General features: G+C 42.6%; 1 protein-coding gene across 1 annotated transcript in view; it reads left to right on the top strand.

Annotated features, from left to right (window-relative positions):
* Positions 1–21,170: 21,170 nt before the first annotated feature.
* Positions 21,171–21,767, top strand: part of LGI1 (leucine rich glioma inactivated 1) — a 35,935-nt gene continuing 35,338 nt past the window's right edge. Inside the window, exon 1 of the mRNA XM_037805326.1 lies at positions 21,171–21,673. Coding sequence (XP_037661254.1) covers positions 21,483–21,673 — 191 coding nt within the window. The 5' untranslated portion in view covers positions 21,171–21,482. The remainder of the gene's footprint in view (positions 21,674–21,767) is intronic.

Consider the following 21,767-nt stretch of genomic DNA (forward strand, 5'->3'; position numbering starts at 1 on the left):
TTATGGATGGGTGAGTAGAAAAATAGGGGAAGGAAACAAACAAACAGACAAAGGTACCCAGTGTTCTTTTTTACTTCAATTGCTCTTTTTCACTTTAATTATTCTTGTTATTTTTGTGTGCATGCTAATGAAGGTGTCAGGGATTGATTTAGGTGATGGAATGTACAACTATGTAATGGTACTGTGAACAATTGAATGTATGATTTGTTTTGTATGACTGCATGGTATGTGAATATATCTCAGTAAAATGAAGATTAAAAAAAGGAAAAAAAAAGAAATGAGTAGAATAAAACTTTCTTTTGCGTGAACACTGAAAAAAAAAACTGTGCTTACATGCACACACAGAGAAAGATTAGAGTCAATAAAAAGAGGCAAAAATGGAAAATGCATCAGAAATTACCTTAAAAATTGTAATTGAATAGCATTCTCTAAGCCAGACTACTGTGAGAAGGAAAATTAAGAATTTTTTTTTTATGCTAGAACATAAAAGAAGTAACTCCCAAGGTGGAGCTCTGCCATCAGAAGTAATTGATCTTCATGTGCTTTGCTTTAACATATTAACTGTTACTTCCATCAGAACTGCATTATGCTATTCCTTGTACTTGTTTCACTGTCCCTTTGGGACCAAAGCCTACTGGAAGGAAAAGACTATATCTTATTTATCTTTGCATTCTTCATGGTTCCTTGTATTGTTTTTGGCACACTGTTTGCACTTCATAAGGTTTTGGCACAGTGTTCACCCTTCATAAACATTTATGGAATGACAGAGCATAAAATAACTTGCATCCAATGTTTTTGCAACTTTTGCCTTCACCACTTAAAGGAGAAAAGTCAAATAGCAAAATGAGTATGCCACATCAATTGGAAAATTTAGCAACCTGTTTTATGTTTCTTTTTAAAGAAAACAGCGTAAAGAGCTGTGGGCTCAGATATACAATTCTGAAATCCTGATCACACAGATGAGTCTAAAAGTTGAATCAAGTTTTTTGAAGCAAATTTAAAATCTGAGCCATGGCAATTTTGGCAGCATCAAATAAAACATCAAATTACATTTAAGCCAATTTCTTTTTTTATAGTTAATGAGTTGTTTTGAGGAAAAAACAATTCTAAGGATTGTGTTTATTTACAAGAATATTTGTAAGAAATCTGCTTGCTTGCTTTCCTGTAAAAGTGAGGGGAGCAGGGAAGTTTCCTAGACTCTGCTAAGATGCTTCAGCTAAAAAATTAAATGAACACCAGACCTTATGATTGGAAATGAGGAGGAAAATTATGCCAAACACTTGACAACAGCTGTAGCAACTGAGTAATCATCTGCTTTTTCCTTTTTTGTGTCACCCCCGCCCCTTCTCCCAACAAGCCAAGGGCTAGTTCATTTAAGTTGGTTTCTGGTTTTTGTTTTTTTTGCTTTTGTTTTTTAAAATAAATGTATCCCATTGCACAAACACACAAACCTCTTTTTTACCTTTCTTTTTTTCTTTCTTTCTTTTTTTTTTTTTCTATCCTTTTCTTTGGCTATCATTAACTCAGGCAAACTGAGTGGTAGGAAAATCCAGACAAGGAAAGGGATTTAAGGACCTCTGCATTTCTAAAATCTAGGGGTTTAGAGAATGTTGGGGGCAGATGTAACCATAGTAATCAGCTCTGGTATGACAGTACCCTGCTTATACTAAGCAGTAAATTATACCATCCTGGGGAGACCCTAGAGGTGAAGATGGAGACTGGATTTCTGGAAGCAAGATTTCTAGGCTTAGCCTGAGTCTTAGCTGTGCAACAAAATCAACTTCCTCTGCAGAGATTTAAACTCGCAAAGAGATACAATCAAATAGTTCTAGACCATTATCAGTGCAGGGCTAGCATGAGCATCAAATGAGATATGAAAGAAGTGACAGTGCTTTGAAAAGTTGAAAGAGCAATGCAAATGGGAGGCAGGTATTAATATTCAAAATGTTTATCAAAATCCATCTAAAGAAGTGTATTCTTCCATTGGAAGTAGACTAGCACTTTTCAGAGCCCTGAGCTACCATTTCCTCTTTTTCCTTTATCCTGTCTATAAAACCTGGCTAATGATGCTGCATCACAGGTGACTGTCAGGCTTAAATGAGATTAAATGAGATAATGTATGTGAAGCACCTTCCTCCATGCTTCTTACCTAAAGGACACGTAATAAATGTGAATTGCATTTCAAGGAGAAAATCAAGCACATTATCCTGTGAATCCTTTGTACTTGCAGCCCACCAATAGATGCTTCACATTAAATCACACATTTCCAAGAGAGATAAATTGAAAGGTCACTCTCAACCATATATATATATATAATCAGCAAAACTGACTGCTTCTCACATGGGGACAACAGACAAGAAACAAAGGCATCTGTCCTTCAATTCTTAAGTGTCAAAGTAGCAAGTTCCCTCTTCCCATATCAATGATTACCACTCTGTTCTCCTGGGAGGAACATTTTTAAGCTACTTTTGAATTCTCTCTAACACAGCCAGACATTGATAAAGGAGAAATTCTGAGACTACAGCAAGATCTTCCCACCACAGATGAGAAGCAACTTGAGGGCGGGAATCACTCTGCCTTGTTTCCTGCCACGTTCCAGCAACTACAAGAGTAACTGGCACATAACAAACACTCACTAGATATTTATTGAATGAATTAAGGACATCATAGATAGGAGGAAGAAAATGAGATATCAGATTAAAGGTACTTTATTTCCTCAATTTAACTGGCATTTCCAGCTTCATCTGCCTTTGGTACAAAATAAGGTCACATTTGTTTCAATACTTGAACCATAATGACTCTGAAGTTTCATCTTGTTGATCAGGAGAGTCCATCCTACTTTTATTAGAATTTTTGCCCCATGAATAAGACCAAGAGCCCAGGAGTGGATAATACAAAGTGTTTAATTTATCAATTGTTAATTAATAGTACCTTATGGAAGAAGAAACCAGAAAATCTGGTCTCCACCTAAGGGCACCTCTTTCTGCTGTTTGTACTGTTGTTAAATTGGGGCAAAAAAAAAAAAAAATGTGAAATTCAGTTATCTAGACCAAGACCCTATTCATTTTAGATATTGCTACATCACTAACACATGGCACCATTGACAGTCCTGAGGGTTTCTTAGGCAGATGACACCTCTCTCTCTCTCTCTGGAACTGTGCCCACCCATGGAATGTCTGCACCACACTGGCCAGAGCATCCAGTATTATGGCACCCTCATGATATGGAACTCATGGTTTACACATGCACACACAGACAGGGCTACTTTCTCCCAAAGGCACATCAACAGTGCCTGGGTAGCTGGGTCAGCAGGTCCAGCATTAGCCCTGCACTGTGTCAGAGCCCTTCTCTCAGCTCCCTTTTACCCTGGAGAGCTGAGAAACCCTGAAGTTGAGTTGAAGGAGGTAACATTTGAGCAGAATGAGGAGGCAAAGAGGAGAGAGGCATTCTAGGAAAGCAAAAAGTGTGGTCAAAGACAAAATAGCAGAAGACCCAGGTCCAAAAGCAAACTTCCATTTGGCTGGACAAACCTCCATTCATGCAGGGAGTGGGGGTGGGGGTGGAGATGTCAAAGAAAGGCAGGGTCATTTTTTAGATCTAAACATTGGGACTGGATTTTGTACAGAGGGGACCAGATTTGAAGAATCAGTCATTCTTTCATCAGAATATAACCAGGATGCCCTGGAAAGGTGTCATGTCTACAATACTTTAGACTTGGGGCCCCGGGGTGGCTCTAGTGAGAAACAGGGCACCCTGGGGTAAACAGCCTTCTAAATCGTTAGAGCGGTGTATTAGTTTCCCAGGACTGCTGTAATGAAGTACCACAAACTGGGAGGCTTAAAACAACAGAAATTTATTCTCTCCTAACTGTGGAGCCTAGAAGTCCAAAATCAAGATGTTGGCAGAGCCATGCTCCCTCTGAAAGGTCTGTAAAAGAATCCTTTGCCTCCTCTTAGCTTCTGGTGGTGGCTGGCAATCCTCAGTGTTCTGTGGCTTATAGCTGCAAAACTTCAGTTTCTGTTTCTGCCTTCTCCCCTGTGTGTCTCTGTCTCTTCTCTTCTTATAAGGACACCAGTTGTATTGGTTTAAGGGCCCACCTTACTCCAGTATGACCTCATTTTAATTTAACTAATTACATCTGCAATGACCCTACCTACAAACAAGGTCACATTCTGAGGTACTGGATGTCAGGACTTCAACATATCTTTTTTGGGGGGACGCAGTTCGGACCATGTCAGGCAGCATCTCCCAGGCTAGTCTATTGCATAACATGGACAAATATGATTGGTGTGGGTAAAAGGTGTTACAGGAGCCATTGGAAGGACACTCAAGTCAGTCTAGGATGACCAGGGAAAGAAGAGTGGTCATGACAGTGGACTTCCCAAAACCCTTTCTATCTTGATCAGTGAGGCATATGTTCATTTGTTAATCTGGCAAAGAAGAATGTGATGGCTTAGACCTTATGGTCCTCAACCCTGGTCATAAAATAGATCCACTGGGGAAGCTAGAAAAAAATTCCCTAGTGCCTAGGCTGACACCAGAGTTTCTAGACCCATCTGGGCTGAAGGAACAGGAGAGCAAAGGCCTGGAGGCAGGAGAACATGGTGAGCTTGGGAGACATCCATAATTCTACATGAATGAATGCTTCTCCTTAGGCCTCAGGGACATGGGAGTGGGGGGCGTAGGTCCTAACCCCCTTGCTCCTAGTCTGAAATGCAGTGGGTGTCCACATCACAGCAGACACTGTTAAAGAGAACTGCAAAGAAATCTTTGAGAAAGGTTGCAGTGGTTAAGGGTGAAGGCAAGTGCAGAATAAAGGTGCCACCCTTAGATTGCCTTGTCCTCATCCTGCTCCCTTTCTTGTCTTTCTACCATTACAGTCTTGAAAACTATTATGTCAACATGTTACCTTGCAAATTGCAGAAAATCCCCAGGTTTGGAGAATGTGCTTAGGAGGTGTGACAGTTTCTTCTCTAATTGTCCTTTGTCCAACAGTACCACTTACTTGCTATTTGGCAAGTTACTTCACTTTCATCTGTAAAATGGGGGTAATGATGAGATGTTAAGGTAATGACCACGTGTTCACCAAACTCTGTTTCTTTTTTCTACTATTCATAGGCCTAGCAGACATTTCCCATCTTCCCTTGCAGTTAGGTAGGACCATGTGGCTGAGTTTTGGCCAAGGAAAGTGGCCAGAAGTGATGTGTGCCACATCCAGACCAAGAGCTTAAGAGAGCACCTGTGGAATCCTCCTCACAAGCATTCTCTTCCTCTCCCCTCAGCTTCCATTGGGATGTAGACGATCCAGTGGAAGACTTGGAGAGTCTTGGGAGGGTGGGGCCACTCAGGAAGGAACCTGAGACACCCCCCATTCCTCCAGCTCATACTGTGACAAGAGTAAGAAATCAGTCTTTACTCTTAAGCCACTGAGATTTGGGGATTGTTTGTTACAGCAGTTAGCCTATCCTAACCAACACAGCATTTATAAGCAGTGTCAAAGCACACAGTCAATGGTCCGTAAGTAATAGTTACTTATTATGGGATATCTGCCCTGCTTTAGGTACTTAAGGCTTTTCCCTTCCCAGTTTTCCAATGCTATTTCTTCCCTTTGATCCAGGGACCTAGTGTCCTGTCTTTAAACGTAATCACAATGTGAATGCGGTACTTCTCTCTGGACCTTGCTTTTCTAATAGCATGTCCTCGTGAAAATACGGAGGGAGAAGGAGTGGAGGGTTTGTTTCTATTGACGTGATAATGGTTCTGAAATGAGTCAGAAGCACTAGGCAGTCCAGTTGGCACCATTCCTCACAGCTCCATTTTTGCTTTCCCCGCCTTTCCATGTGAAGGCTACAGGGCTGAAAGCTAAGAGGTAAATTAGTCTGAGAGCTGACTCCGATGAGCAGCACAATCTGCTCCACAGGAGAAAACAGTTCACAAAAACTGTTCCTGCTGTATTTTCATGAAACTTCCAATTTTAATTAGACACTGGAGAACCAGATGGGTGGCAAAAGGAATTTAAGGTAACAAGGAAGAAAATACTCATACACTAAGGTTAAAATCAGTTACTTTGTGAGTAGGGGCCACTTAGTATGGCTTGAGGAGTTCCAGGGACTCTCCCTATGGCCCCCAAACCCTTCCTCCTTTGTCATCAACACCTGAAAAGTTGTTAACAGTAACCCTTCACAATCACATGTCACTTTACTGATATCTCTTAGCTTTCACAATTCTCCTGCAATCAGGAGATCTGCCCAAGACCCCACAGCTGGTAAAGGTTAGAGCAGGGACTCACCCAAGTCTCCTGGCCTCAAGGTTCTTTCCACTACACCACAATTGCCTCTACCACCATTACATCTTTGTTTCTTTGGGTTAAATGCTTTCTAAGTAATTGATCATTCAAATAAATCCAAATCTGAATTTTAGTATATAAGTGGAGTTGTTCTGGCTGAAGTGTATTTATGGGGAGGTGGAGTATGAAGAAGAGTTTGAGAGAATGGAGGCCGTGCCCAAGAGCCACGGTCTGAAAACCACTAAGTTATAGCATCATCCCTATTTAAATATAAATAACCTTGGTAGTCATTCCTACCTTGTATTTTTAACATTTCTCACCACTGAGAAGAGGAATAGAAGAACAGACCCAGACCAAAGGGACTTGTCAAGTGTATGTAAAGCAGGGGAAAGGAGGAAAAAAGGATTAAAATAAAGACCAACATTACATTTTGCCTGTTGGCTTTGCCTGCAGAGGGGATCAAATTATTCTGTGACTAATGGATTATTGTACTTCTTGAAAATTAGTCCTCTAAAGCTATTAATACAGAAACTGAGAAAATCTTGAAATAAAAAAAAGCAAATCCCAAACTAAGAAGACCTTATATCTCCCTAGAGTGTGATCATTATATTCTAGAAATATTAGAATCTCTTACACTTGTCAGAGTCTACTTTTCAAAAAGTTAAAAACATGACTCATACAAATATAGAACAAACACGTGTGAAAGATTTAGTCAATGCATTAGTGAGGGGTGGTAGACCTGGTTCCGAGGAGATTTAGAGGAACTGGAATCATATTGCATTGGAGAAAGGATGTTGGAATAAAATGGCTGGATTAGATGCAAACCTGGTTAATGTTCCACAGGCAAGAGAACCTTAACCTTTAAGATTATGTTTTCTACCATTCAGAAATTATTTGCATCCTATTGGACACAGTCTACAAGTTCAGATATAACTCCAGAGTCTGGCCCTTTGATCAATACTACATAGAAAGTCAAACAAGAGTCCATTCCTTGGCCTAGATAATTAAGTAATCCTTGGATAGGACTGTAAATAATGCTCCAGCATGTCACTGAATGGACATGCTGCCCTCCTTTTGCCTTCCTTCCAAGTTTTGAGTCCCAATGGCTCAAGGTGGACCCACAAAGGTTAAAAATATTTGAATTCAAATTCTGAGTTGCCTTTGAAGGTGTATGTTAAAACAACAAGGCAAGAAAAGGAAGGAGAATTTAACATTTATTCAGCTAAAGCTGGGGCCTTGGGAAGCTTTCACAATCTCTGTAACTTCCTTGTATTTGCTATTTGTTGGAATCCTTTGAGGCATGAAAACTTTCCGTTCCCTTTTTCTATTTTTTTCCTTATTTGTCTTATCCCACTTGTTCCCTGCTTTTCCCTAGAAACTATTTCTCTGTGCTAAGAGCTTTCAAATATACAAACTTATTGGATGCTCACCACACAACCTGAAAGGGAGGAATATTTTACAGATTCAGTCTGGGAGGTTAAATTACTCCATTCTCTCAGGTAGCATGTGGAAAGGATGGCTGGAGTCTGATTTTGGGGAGACCAGCTCATAGGGAATCAGGAGCTAAAGCTGGGGCCTTGGGAAGCTTTCACAGTCTCTGTAACTTCCTTGTACTTGCTATTTGTTGGAATCCTTTGACCCTTAGAATGAAAAGGTCCTTTGGGTTTATCTTCTGGGGCAATATTATCTGGAGAAACCATGGAGACTAAGTCCCACCCAGTGTTGTATGATCTCAGGAACCATAGAGAATGGTGAAAACCATCCACCAAGCTGCTCCAAATTCCTGGGACCTGCAAGGTGAAGAGGGTAGAAGCAGCTGGCCTTTGACTTCAGATTGGTGGGAGAAAAGCCTGGATGGGTCCTAGTCAATTGGGAGAGTCGAAAACTCCTCATTCCTTCCCTCACTCCCTTCTTCACACCTCCCTCCCTGCTTACTCAGTTAATATTTGTTGAGCCCTTCCTGTGGCCAGCACTATTAGGTGCCGGAGGATTTAGTCCTACCAAGGATTCCCTTTCTGGGAACAATGGTGTCTTTCCCCTAAAATTGCCCCTACTAAGATGTAATCAATTTATTTCCTCATTTTCTGGGTCCAAATCCTAGCTCTACCATTGGCTAGTTTAATGACCTATTTCTTTAATCCTTCTAGTCTGTTTCCTTATTTGAAAACCAGGCATATCAATAATTCCTATCTCATAGAGTTGTTAGAAGAAATAAATGACACAATGCAATATACACACAAAGATTCTTAGCACAATGCTCAATACCCAAGCAAGGCCCAGTGAGGCATGAAAACTTTCTGTTTCCTTTTTCTATTTTTTTCCTTATTTGTCTTATCCCACTTGTTCCCTGCTTTTCCCTAGAAACTATTTCTCAAAGCCCTTGGTCATCTTTGTGAGGATTTGGAAGCAAAGGAGGGAGGAATTTTCCCAGATCTCTTTTGGAGAGGATAGGCTGCAACAGGATGCTCTCCACAGTCACAGCCAGCTGACTTCACAGGGAAATCGAGGCACCTAAGGAGACTGTCAGATTGGACCAGCACAAAGTCAGAGGCTTTTGGGTTTAGTTAAAATTTCCCAACATCTTAGTCAGGATTCTGTGCTTCTTTAGCCGCTCTCTAGGCTGAACTTCACCTAATGCAGCCTTCACTGAACTTTTTTATCCCTTGTTTGATTGCCAGTCTCCTACACTAGACCATAGGTTACATGAGGTCAGGGACTCTGTGGGTCTTACCACCCAATGCCCAGTTCTCAGCAAAGTGCCTCACATGGAAAATACAAGTAATATTTGTTGAATGAATGGAGACAACTATGCTGAGTAAGAAATAAGATTCATTTTGTTCATGCTAAACAAACAAATGAAAACCAGCATTTACTTAGTTGTCCTAATTTAAGCCTCATAAGTACAGTCCTTAATTTCATATACATCAGAAGCATAGGCTAACATGGTAAACATTTTGGAGACAGACAAAGTCAGTTTGAAGCCAAACTACATGGTCTCTGGCAAGTCGTTTCGCACCTCTAAGCTGCCACTTCCTCATCTGTGCAGTGGGGATCATAATGCCTTGTTTACATGGCAGATGAGGTGATTAACCAAGATAAGTGGCTGGGATGTAGGAGGCACCCAGCAAGTATGGATTCCTCCACCCTCCACCCTCCACTGCCAGGAGCAGCAAGGGAGGTGGCAAATGTGGGCCAGCAGGGGGCTGGTGGAAGAGGCCAGGGCCTTCCCTGCTGCTAACGCCTACCCCTGCCCTGGACCCACAGGACACTGAGCCTATAGTCATGACCGTTGCTGTCATTCCCTTGACAATTCTCATGGTGAAATCCCAAGCTTCTTGGATCACCATTCCCTTCTAAATTAATGGGTGTAATGCAGGCCAGAAGTCATGGGCAGCAATGGAAAGCTCTTAGCTCTTCCAAAATGAGAATATAAAGCCAAACAAAACAAAACTGAACCCTTCGAAGGGATGAGACAAAAGCAAAAAGCCTGAAATCCAATCACAAAGTTAAAGTTTCCAAAGTATGAGCATTCTAGTTACATGTTTTTCCCTTTTAAGTCCAGAATCTTAAACAAAGCAGTTAATGGTCTTGAAAGAACAAAGGAGGGTCTCTTAAAAAAAAAAGCAACTGCTAAGAACCATCTTGGGAGTAATCTGGGCATAAAGTAAAGGAAGTCAAAAGAAGAGTGACCATATATTCCACTTTCTATTCCAATATCCAAGTCCCATTCGAGGCAGCACCTCTCAGAACCACTGCTTTTCCTTAGCACCCTCCCAAAATCTATTTTCTGCCTAAATTATTTTCACCTCGCTCATGACATAGAATCATCCTTATCATCCGTATTTTATTCCCTTACAAACCTTCTTTTTTCATTATTAAAGTCTGCCTGGTGGGAAGAATGGCCTTGCCTGCATTGTTGGTGCTTGGCTCTGATAAAATTCATTTGAATTTGAAATACGTCATCAGAGAAAATTCTAAATCGTTAAAGTATATTATCACAAGATTCCAGGATCTTTTACTTTTATAAACTTTGGGGTTAAATTTTAATATATGTATTTTGATTGGTTGCAAAACATGTATTTACCATACACAAAATGAGAAAAACAAAGTCTTTCCAAGTGTCTATTTTTACAAGGCATTTTTCTTTTCTAAGAATAGAAATGATATTATAGAATGTTAGTGCTGTAAAGATGGAGAAACTGAGGCCTATGCAAATGGAAAGCTTTGTCCAAGGCCACATGGTCTCACCACAATTCTTGCCAGAGAGTATCTATCAGTTTAGTTTAGATTCTGTATAAAGAGCTTTCAGTTTCCCTGAGTTAATGAATTATTGATTAATGTTCAGAAAAATGCACAAAAAGGTTTGCTATGTTCCCTACTATGAGAACCCCTTGTAGTCCTTCTCACTGAGGGTGCTACAAGCCTTTTGCGTATGAGATCCCAAGAGGTCCTGCCCTTTGTTGATACCCAATGGCACCTAATCAGGAATTCTTGGACCAAAACCATGATAATAAGTCCTCTCCCTCCTCCCTACCCACTCCTCCCCAGGGTCTTCTGTAATGCTCTCCTCACTGAATAATCATTCCTTCCTATTTTTCAGAGTTTCTTGAACATCCAGGAATAACCACAAAGGCATATGGAGTAACATGAAGCAGAAGCACCTAGGTCCAATGTTTTGAAAACTCCTTTGGGCACCCAAGTAGCATGCAAGGACTTGCTCAGCCCTTGCTTTGCTTTTCCAAAAATCACTCCCAATAAGATTGCTGGCAGGGGCAGTTTACATGAACAGGAACCTTAGAGATCACCCAGCCCATCAGCTTCCTTTGAAAACCAGAGCCTAGAGGTTAAGAGTCGTGCCCGAAGTCACACAGCTCATCCATGGAAGAACAAGGCCCATTCTCTTCCTTACATATACCTCAGAGACAACCTTCCCATACTCCACGGCTTTTCCAAGAGTCAATTCCAGTTATGCACACAGACTAGCACAAGGGCCCAACTCTCACGCAGCTATTGCCTGCTCTTATGTGAACGAGGCAAGGTCGCCTTTGCTCATGAGACCACTCTGATGCCAGGAGACAGTGTTGTGGAGTGATTAAGAGTGTGTGCTCTGGAGTCGGAATTCCTGAGTTTTAAGTCAACTTGACCTCTTACCTTGGGTAAGCTGCCTAATCTCTCTGTGCCCACTTATAAATTGGGGGTCAATAATGGTCCCTATGTTATAACGATTGAATTAGATAATGGGTCTTAAGCATCTGCAATAGGGCCTGGCACATAATAAGCATGAACTAAGTGTTAGTTGTAGTCGTCGTCATTGTCATCGTCATCATTGTTGTGTTCATCATCATCTCATCATCATCATTAATTATATCTATTTTCTTCCCCTGGAAATTGAACCAGGAAAGAAAGCAGGGCTGGTTCAATTTCTCCCACCAGCATAAACCAGATGGGGTTCTTCCTTTCAGAATATAAGTATTGGCCTCCAATTCATGGCTAATTCAGTTTCTATTCAGCTTTGAAGATAGATATAGAAATGTATCGAATTAAGCATTCTTACCTTTGGTAGTAAAAATTAAGCAAAACAATTTTATTTTTTTTAGGATAAAGTACCAGTCCACTTCTGTAAACTAACTCTTTTCACAAGGCCATTTAAACTCTTTCTCTGAGTTGATGAGTATTCATTCAAGGGAATAGATAGATAAATTGTGAGTCCTGTTTCCAAAAAGGCCATTCTAAACAGTAGAACATGACGCCTTCATCCAATTCACTCTTTGTGATGGGCTTATTAGACTTTTTGTAAACTAAACGGGGCCAGGGCTGAAATCCTCTCTGGATTCCCTGGCCCTTCTACTCCCTTCCTGCAGACCACCTCCACTCCTCAAGGGGTAGTTCCCAGGCTTTCACCGCTATTCCTGTTCTCTTGAGAGCCCTGTCAGCTGCTTCCTTTTGAGGAAAATAAAAAGGGAGAAAGAAGCAGAGACAAGAGCCAGTTGGGGAAGGAGGGTAGAATTTGATTAGTAAACACGAGTAGAAGGACAGGATCATAGCACCTCATATTTGTAGAAGACTAGAGTTGAGGAAGTGCTTTCATAGTTACAACTTCATCCTGCCCTTGGCAAGAGCCTATGAGGTTGGCATGATTGTCCTCACCTAACACATGAAGAAATTGAGACCCAAAGAGATTAAGTGATTTGACCAAGGGCCCATAGCCAGTGGATGGCAATGCCAGGATTTGAACTTGGCTTTATTAGATTATACGATTCTACAGCTGCCTTCCAAAAAAAACAGAGAGGGAACGAGAATGGAGAATAAAGAGGAGCCATCTATTATCTTATAATCTGGGTATATAAATCCATTTGCTTCCAGTTTATGGGGCTTACAGAAGCTCTTTGAAGGCAGAGTCTTTGTCTTGGGTATCTTACTATTCCCCAATGCAAGTGTGATAGAACATTCATAAGTACCTGTTGAGCTAATGAATGAATGAATGAATGAATAAGGAGCAATGAACAAGGACAGAGAAGTATACAGAAAATGGGGAGGTAAATAGTCCCAAGCGTTCTAGGAACCCACTGACTCTCCCTCTCTTTCCCTTGAATCTGACCCATCCTTTGTATCTAATTGATGGATAAGATTTTGACACATTCCCTAAAGGAGATACTGGAGCTTCTGTCTGTACAATTTTAAAATAAATGTTCACAAAAACTTTCTGTATAGTTTTAGAGAGACAAAGGCCAAAAGAGCTATTTCAGTATGGCTTGCATCTGGTCTTATTTTTCCCTCAAGCAACTCGGACTGCTCAGGAAAGTCACTTTTGGGATTGACAGGTTGGCCTAAGTTTCTCAGAATGCCTAAATTCCTAACTACGCCCTATCACAGAGGGCTAGACCTCGGATTAACCACCAGTTTCCTTTGTTGTACCAAGCAGATGTGATCCACCAGCTTTAGCTGTAATAGGAAATCTATTTTCCCATTGACTTCTAGCCTAAAACTGGAGATCTGTTCATGTGCTTGAGTATTTTATTTATTTACAACCAATGACAAATAGTAACTCTTCTTGGTCACCACCCTTCCAAACTGAGCTACCCATAAGGATCACTACTCAGATTTTCTGATTATTGGCCCTACTATATTCTTAAAAGCTTGAACTTGGAAATCAGACAAATATGTTGAGTTCCGTTTACTAGCTATGGCTTTGGACAAATCATTTAACTTTGCTCTTTCAATTTCCTCATCTGTAAAATGCGGATAACAATAGTACTTACCTTACCAATTTGCTGAGAGCACTATGAGCATTAGTGTAGGAAAAAATGTTTTGCTCATATGCCTGGCACATACCAGTACTCAAGACTTCATACCCTTAGTTCTTCTGCTCTTGGCTGGGAGAAGTGGGCCTTTGCCATGTGGGCCCTGGGTATAGCATTACTGGTGTCTAGTCAAATTTCCCATCTGAGCCACCCTCTTCATCAGCTGGATACTATGTCCCTGCTTTCTTTGTAACTCCTGTTTTTCCTCTTTGACAAAGGAGAGAGGCTACACCCCAGCTTCATGTTCTTATATCATGTTTACCCATTAATTCAACAAGTATTTATTGAGTGCTGTCTCATTTTTCCTGTTGCTGCATTAACAGATCACCCCAAAATTTACTGGCTTAAAAAGTCACTTCGTTTGCTTACAATTCTCCAATCTGGTCAGCTGGGAGTTTCTTCTGCTGGGCTTGCCAGTGGTCACTCACTTTGCTTTCCTCTGGAAGATCAATTTGGGATTGGACTCAGCCTGGTGCTGGGATGCCTGGGGCTCTCTTTCTCTCTCTCAGTGTACTCTCAGGGCTTCCATCTCTCCACGTGGCCTCTTCACAGGTAGCCTGACTTCTTACATCGTGGCTCAGGGCTCCTAAAAGTGCAAAGGCAGAAGCTATTGGGTCTTCTTAAGACTCGGGCACAGCATGACTTCTGCCACATTCTGTTGGTTAAAGAGAATGTCAGGGCCAACCCAGACTCCACGGGAGGGGACATGAGGGAGGTGTGCTTCACTGGGGACTGTCCATGCAACAAACTATCACTAGCACATCATATGTGCCCAGTGTTTTACCAAGAACATTGGTGAACATATGAGACAAGGTTCCTGCCTCCAGGGGGCCTACATCTTAAGGCAGTAGTTCTCAAACTTCATTGTGTCCAGAATCACTTGGAAGCCATGTTAAAACACCAATTTCTGGGCCCCACCCCAGAGTTTCTGTTTCAGTAGGTCTGGAGTCAGGCCCAAGGATTTGTACTTCTAACAAGTTCCCAGATGCTACTGATGCTGCTGGCTTGCAAACACACCTTGAGAACCCCTGTTCTAGAGTAAGCTTTTTGTCACAGTGCACTTCAGGATCAGAATACATCCCCTGGGACTCTAATGGGTCTGGGGTGAGGCCCAGATATTGTATTTTTAAAAACGTTTTCCAAGTGATCCTAACGTTCAGCTAGGATTGAGAATCGCTGCTTTAGAGTCTATTCTTTCTTAATCTACTCACAATTTGATTCACCTTCATGACCCCACTCGATATAATTAACATTTTCCCCTTTGAAACAGGGTTATCATATTTTGCTGCACATTAGAATATCATGGGGGGCTTTTAAAAGTATCAAAGTCCAGATTACATCCCAGACCAAGTAAATGAGAACCTTTAGGGGTGTGACCCAGGAATTAGGTATTTTTTTTTTAACCCCCCAGGTGATTCCAAAGTGCAGCCAAGTTTGAGAAGTGGTGCTTTAAAAACCCCTTATTGACATATTTGTAAGTTATCAATAACTTACATTTTCACAATACACATTTGTAAGTTTAAAAAAAGTTTGCCCTGGTAATTTCCAATGTCTTCCTTTGAATGCTGGAAAATACTGGGAATATTTTAACTTAGCATCTTACTGTCTCCCCTCTCTTTCCTCCCTTACATCTGCATTCATGCCTGAATTTCATAATATCCTTTAAGGCAGTCAGATTTTACCACATTTGCCATTAAAAAAATTTTAACCAAGAAAATGAGCAGCTTTTGGTGAGGAAGGGGTTAAGATGATAGCCTGCCCAGTTGCATGCTGGGAACTGTAGTCCAAAGCAGCACCCAGCCAGTGAGGAGCAATTGGCCTCCTAAGCCGCTCATAGCACTGCACATTCCCACGCTGCCCGCTGGAGAAGCAGTGTCCAGGAGTGGTTACCACTATGGACATCAGACTACCTGTGTTAGATCCCAGCACCACTACTTGCTAGCTGCAAGATGCTGGGCAAGCTACTTACATCCTGGGCCCTAGTTTCCTTTTCTGGGTATATAGGAGAAATAATATCTACTTCATGAGATTGTTTTAAGTATTAAATGAGTTAATAAATGTAAAGTGCTTAGAACAACAGCTGGCACATAACGAGCATTCTGTAAGTGTCAGCTTTAATTTTTATTGCCTTCTCAAATCGCCTCAAGGCCAAAGCTCTAATCTCTTAAACCAAAAGAGTTGAAAATCCCAATTCTACACTCATGACACCAGAGTTTAACGGTTCTTTGAGAAATTTTCCACATCTGTTTGTCTAAATTGTCCTCTAGTTTTTTCTCTTTAAAATCATGAGGTTGGGTTTGGTGTCCTGAGCTGGGGCAAAGGGAAAATGATAGTAGCTAACAGGTCCTGGCACACCTCCCATTGTGAATGTCCCAGCGTCCATCCTCTTTGCTTCCAGCAGCAGCACCAAAGTTTCCTTTGGGGAACACCCCTTCCCCATTGCATGCACTCTGGGTGGAATCACCAGTCAAGGTGCCCTGCCTTCCCATGGCAAAGGGGCAGGTGCCTGGCCTCAGCTCTGCCCATCAGACTCTCTCCTTTGGGAAGGGACATGGACACAAAAACTGGTTGGAACAGATTCACCTGAGGACATTGTCCATTAGCTCCTCCCACCTAGATCCGCAAGCTCCCATGGATCCCTCAGTTTCTGAGGCCTGTTTGGTCAGTCCTTCCTTAGATTCTTCCAGTCACTCTATTGCCGTGGTAAACAAGGTTGTGTTATGCTAAGGTTGGCAGAGTCTGTATCTGTCACTGGCTACCAAAGAGTCCTAAGTAACACATTACTAAGTAACCTGTAAGATCTGGCCCTTTGCTCATTGCCCTCCACTAACCCCACACACAGCCACTGATTCTGATAGAGCTATCAGTAATTAAATGTCTTTTTTGTGACATGACCTCCACATGCATTATGACTTATCTTAATATCAACTCTGCAAAGCAGATATCAGTATGAAAAATGAGCCACAGAGAAGCTAAGCAAACTTTCCAGGCTCTCACACAGCTACTAAATAACAGAATTGATATCCCAGCAGGTCTAATTGCTGCCCTCAATCAGTAGATAAAGTTTATTGGAATTGAAATCAATGTGTTCTCTGCTATTTCTCAGACTGCTGGGATGGGTGGGTGGGGTAAGGATCTTTGCAACCCCTAATGCAGTATTTTCTTTCTTTTCTCTCTCTCTCTCTCTTTTTTTTTTTTTGTCACAAACCAATTGTAAGAAACACATATTACATCACAACCCTTCACACACACACACACACACACACACACACACACACACACACACACGTACACAGAAAGCAAACAAAGTCTTCATAAGGAAATATTCCCCTTTTAGGTATAATAGACTCCTATATTTTGCATTCTAAACTACCCTATTGTTAAAAATATTCCTTGTGCCCACTAAATTGATTTCCCAATTCACTCGCAGTTTCAAAACCCTGTTCTAATGAGAAAGCTTAAAATGACACCAGTATGCATATTTGAGTGTTTGTAAAAGGAGGCAGGACCGGGTTTGATCTTTTAAGCCTCCTAATAGCGATTTGTTTACTTGCACAATGTGTGTTTCCTAGGCCACACCAGCCTGCGGGGAAAACTGGGATCCTAATCACAGCACAGGCTGTTCCTCTCTCCCTCTGCTTACATGGGCCCTTCCAGAACCACCAGCTCCACAAAAGACTCCCTTCCAGTTTTGCTGAGGATGTGCAGGGAGAGTTGCGCATGTGCTGTCAAACATCCCATTTTGGGGATCCCATTTTTGGGGTGTTTCCTTCTCTTCTGCTCCTGCTCCCTGTTGGGATGGGCTGCCAGATCCTCTGTCTGAAGTGCGGTCACTGCTGCTGTGCGGCTAAGGCCAAGCTGCCCCTGGTGAAGACTCCAGTGTTGTTGCTGGTGTCTGAGCCATGGGCCTGGATGTGGACGCCGTCATCTCACATCTCAACAGCAGCCACTGCGGTCACCACCGTGTGTGTTTTTCCATGGCACTCACACACGATGGTGCCCAAAGTGGAAAGCACCCCTCCTCTTTGTTATACGGGTCCCAGGGCAAATTTTAACGAAGATGCTCTTCCTCTCACCCCCGCTAACTTGCACGTATTCCAGGGCAGTGGGGAAAAAGTCTCCATCTTGTACTCATTACTAGCTCCTTTTTCTTCAGCTTTGGGCCTTATCCTTGGACCAAGTTTCTGTGATCCTTCTCTCCCAGGAGCCTCCTTGGTTCTCTCAGGTAAATATACTCTTGGCAAGGCTAGTTTGTCATGACCACAAGTGCCTGCTTCCTGGAACGAACACAGACTTACGCTAATCCCATTGTATTTGAGCTTTCCTCCAATGAAACCACAAGTTGCATGGTCAGAATTTAAGTCCTGTTGCAATCATGGTGGAGATGATGATGATAATTACAACCTATTATTAAATCTTTCCCATGCATCAGGCCTGTGCTAAGCACTTTGGGTATATTATCTTATTTAATTCTCACAACAGCTCCATGTGATGTGTACTATTGTTATCTCCCTTTTACAGAAGAGGACATTGTAGCATGGTAAGGTTAAATAGCTAGCCCCTGCTCACACAGCTGGCAAAGTGCAGAGCCAACCCTGGACCCCGCCCGACCCCTCCTCTACAGCTCAGACCTGGCGTTGAGCAGGCCTCAGCCGGCCTCCCAGCTTCCCTGGGCCTCCTTCCAGCTCTGCTTTCATCCATTCCAGGCCCTTCTCCCCAGGGGCCCCACCGTAATCCACAGGTGGGTTGCCAAACCTTACCTAAAGCCTCCACATTGGTGGAAATCCCTAAGTTTCCACCCTCTCCCTTCCCACATCCTCCCTATGCGCCCCGGGGCCTCCCAGAGAAGTAGGGGAGGAAAGCAGAGTCAGCCATAGAGCCCCTCCCAGGGATCTCAAGACGCCAACCTCAGCAACCTGCCCTCCTCCCCCTAGCCCCTCCTCAGATCCAGCTCTGGAGCCAGGAAGCTGTTTCTCCTTCCTCCCCACAAAAGGCTGTCAGCATTGAGCTTTACATGGTTAAAATTTTGCCTGATCTTAGTGGGTGTTTTAAATTGAATCAGGAATTCAAGCCTGGGCTTTAAATGCCATAGAGAAAGAAAAAGTTACTGTCTTTTTCAGAATGTCTATTGTAATTTGTCCTTACAGTCCCCCTGACCCCCCATGGTCCTTTTTCCACTTGAACTGACAGACTGAACTGCCAGATAAATACAGCTGCAAAGTGAATAGTATGGAACATGATTTCTATCCCCCATTCATCTGCTCTCCCGGCTTTACTAAGTTCAAAATGAAAGACTGCTTACCCTGTCTTTGTGTCCACAGAGCACAAAGCCAAGTGTTGATCAAGCATCTTGATAATTTGATTCATTTGGAAATGAAATGGAGGGACTGAATTATCCTGGTTGTTTGACCTGATCATTTTAACCAAGGAACTGCCAGAGTGCCACCTCTGGCGAGCACATGGGGCCGTGCAACTGCCACTCCCCAGCCGTGGAACCTCTCAGCAACTCAGTTTCCCATCTGGGATTGGATCTGAGATTTCTGAGGTCCTTGAAAGTCTCAGGGTCTTTCATGACCCTGCTGTTTTCTTTTGTAGTTACAAATTGCATCCTTAACAAGTCAGATGCATAAAAAATGATCCTCTCAAGAAACGTTCACATAATAATTCTTTTATGGAGCAAGTTCATGCATTCAAAGCTGGATTCACTTTATCGAAATCTGACTTACAATCAATGTCGAAGGACCACTTCTGTTTAAAGTGAGGTTTGCCGTAGGTCATAATTTCTAAAAACACTATCATATTCTCTCAGTCCCTCTCATACAGTACTTGACAGTGAAGCATTGGTAGAATCTATTTTAAAATCATTACTTCTCTTGGACTGAGTTGTGGGGGTTTTTTTTCCTGTCTGTAAAACAAATGACACATTTACTAACACTCAAAAATAATTTTATGATAATAACCCACTGGTCCTTTTCAAACACAAACCACATTATATCACTGCTCTGCCTAAACCTCTGCAAGCCTTCACATCTGCTGCTCCCTCTGCCTGGATTGCTCTCCACAGGCCCCTTTGGGCGAAGTTAACTCCTTCTTATCTTGGAATAATGCAAGTCAGTCATTACTTTTTCAGGGAAGTGGCCTCTGACTTACTTGACCAGGTCAAATCCCTTATTATAACTCTGAGTTGTGGTTGGAAGATTACTTGGATGAGCACTTGATTACCATGAACAGACTGCACTCTCTGCTGTTCACACGGGCTACAGGGCGCCTACTTCATGCAAGACGCTGAACTGGCACTGCGTTCATAGCAAGGGCTCCACCTTCTTGAAGCTTAGTTTTCTGGGGGTAAACAGACAGTAAGCAAATATGAGAATGGACATGCCTGTCACTGGCCTCCCCACACAGAGTAAGTGTGAGGCATGCAAGAAGAAGAAAAGGGTAGAGTGTCAGTGTATCAAGTGCCGATGCAGGATGAGTTTGCCCGAATCGTGCATTTGCTCAAACACTCCTTTTAACATTTTCAATCCAAGAAGCTGGAGGAGAAAGGACTCTGGACTGACATCCCCTGGCTGGCAATGCCAGCTTGAAGGATGAAGCCTTTGGTATGGTAAGAGGATTGGGGACCCCTTTTCTCCTCTGGCCCCTCCTAAGGGTCTTCCCGCCCTTTTGGACTATACCACCCCGCCCCAGTGCCAGTGCCTCTTTATTTTTCTTCTTTAAATGAATTTCCCTTTTTTTTTCAGGGGAGCATCCACTTTCCCATCAAGTATAAGAGTAACATAGCCTACCATTTTCACTTAATTCATAATTATTGGTCATGTCTATACTACCATCCCCATTTGACAGACAGGCTGTAGATACAGAGATATCACCAGTTAGTTCATGGCAGAACTGGGACTCAAATTGAGGCCTCTGGGTTCTTGGTCCAGTGTTTTCCCCACCCTATCACAGCCTCCTGGGCTAAACCAGGCTTTTCAGTGCCTGGGGAAGCCAAAGTTGGCTGCCTCCTGCTGGCAGGGAGTTCCTTCCAGCTAAGGCAGGGAGGGTAGGGGTGCAGAAAAGTGAGGCGGGTGGATCACACACAGATTTGATCAAACCTTCTATTTCCCTCCCTCATCACGGAAGGAAGGCATGGATTACACACGGGGAGGGAGGCAGATACGAAAATTAATGACTCATTACAGTTGACAAGTGTCAGAAAAGTACTTACATTCATTCCCTGAAAGTCACATTCTCCGTGTGTTCTTACTTGTCTTTCAACGTTGGCCTCAGTCAGGTGGGCTCATCAAGAAACATCAAGGTTTTCATGGAATGCTGCTGCAGACAGAGTTTCGGTTAACTTCATTTTTCCTGCCAGGGCTGGCTCCCAAGCTAGTTTTCCTTACTAGGTTCTTTGCTACATGAAAAACAAATTCCCGGAGGTTTCTGAGATTGCTGAGATCCAATACAAGATGCCAGCTCCCACCCACTCACCCACCCACTGATAAGACATAATGCCGTCCTATTTTTGGTAACAATTAAAGGGCCTCCCAGTGAAAGCAGAAAGCTGTTTATTTTCTGTTACATCACTTCGCTTTGCCTTCGAAGGCTGGTCTGTGCTCAGTGTTTTCGCGGTGATGCAAGTCTGCTCTCTCCTCCAGCAGTTGGATCCCTCCCATCTCACACACAGCACCTCACAGGTCTCTTCCCGAGCAGTGCACTGCTGGAGCGAGTAGCAGCTCACGAATCAGCTGCAGGTCCCTGTTTTGAAAAGCAGAGATACAGAGGCAAAGGAAAAGGGTGGACTCCTGTGTGACCTGATCTTAGAGCAAGACAATCACCATCTGAATTCCAGAAGCCTTGTTCATGTTTCGGGATATTTTTTCGACTGCAGGGAATCAGAGAGAAGCCAAAGGATGGGAAATGCCTGCATCCCACTGAAAAGAATTGCTTATTTCCTATGTCTCTTATCTGCGCTTTTGCTGACTGAGGGGAAGAAACCAGCGAAGCCAAAATGCCCTGCCGTGTGTACTTGTACCAAAGATAATGCTTTATGTGAGAATGCCAGATCCATTCCACGCACCGTTCCTCCTGATGTTATCTCATTGTAAGGCCCGTAAGCATTTTGATATCTAATTTACGATTTAAAAATTCAAGCCTGTGGATTTGGGGCTTTGCATGTATTGGTGGAAGGGCAGGGA

The sequence above is a fragment of the Choloepus didactylus genome, chromosome 15 (assembly GCF_015220235.1).
Source record: "Choloepus didactylus isolate mChoDid1 chromosome 15, mChoDid1.pri, whole genome shotgun sequence".
NCBI classification, from domain to species: Eukaryota; Metazoa; Chordata; class Mammalia; order Pilosa; family Megalonychidae; genus Choloepus; species Choloepus didactylus.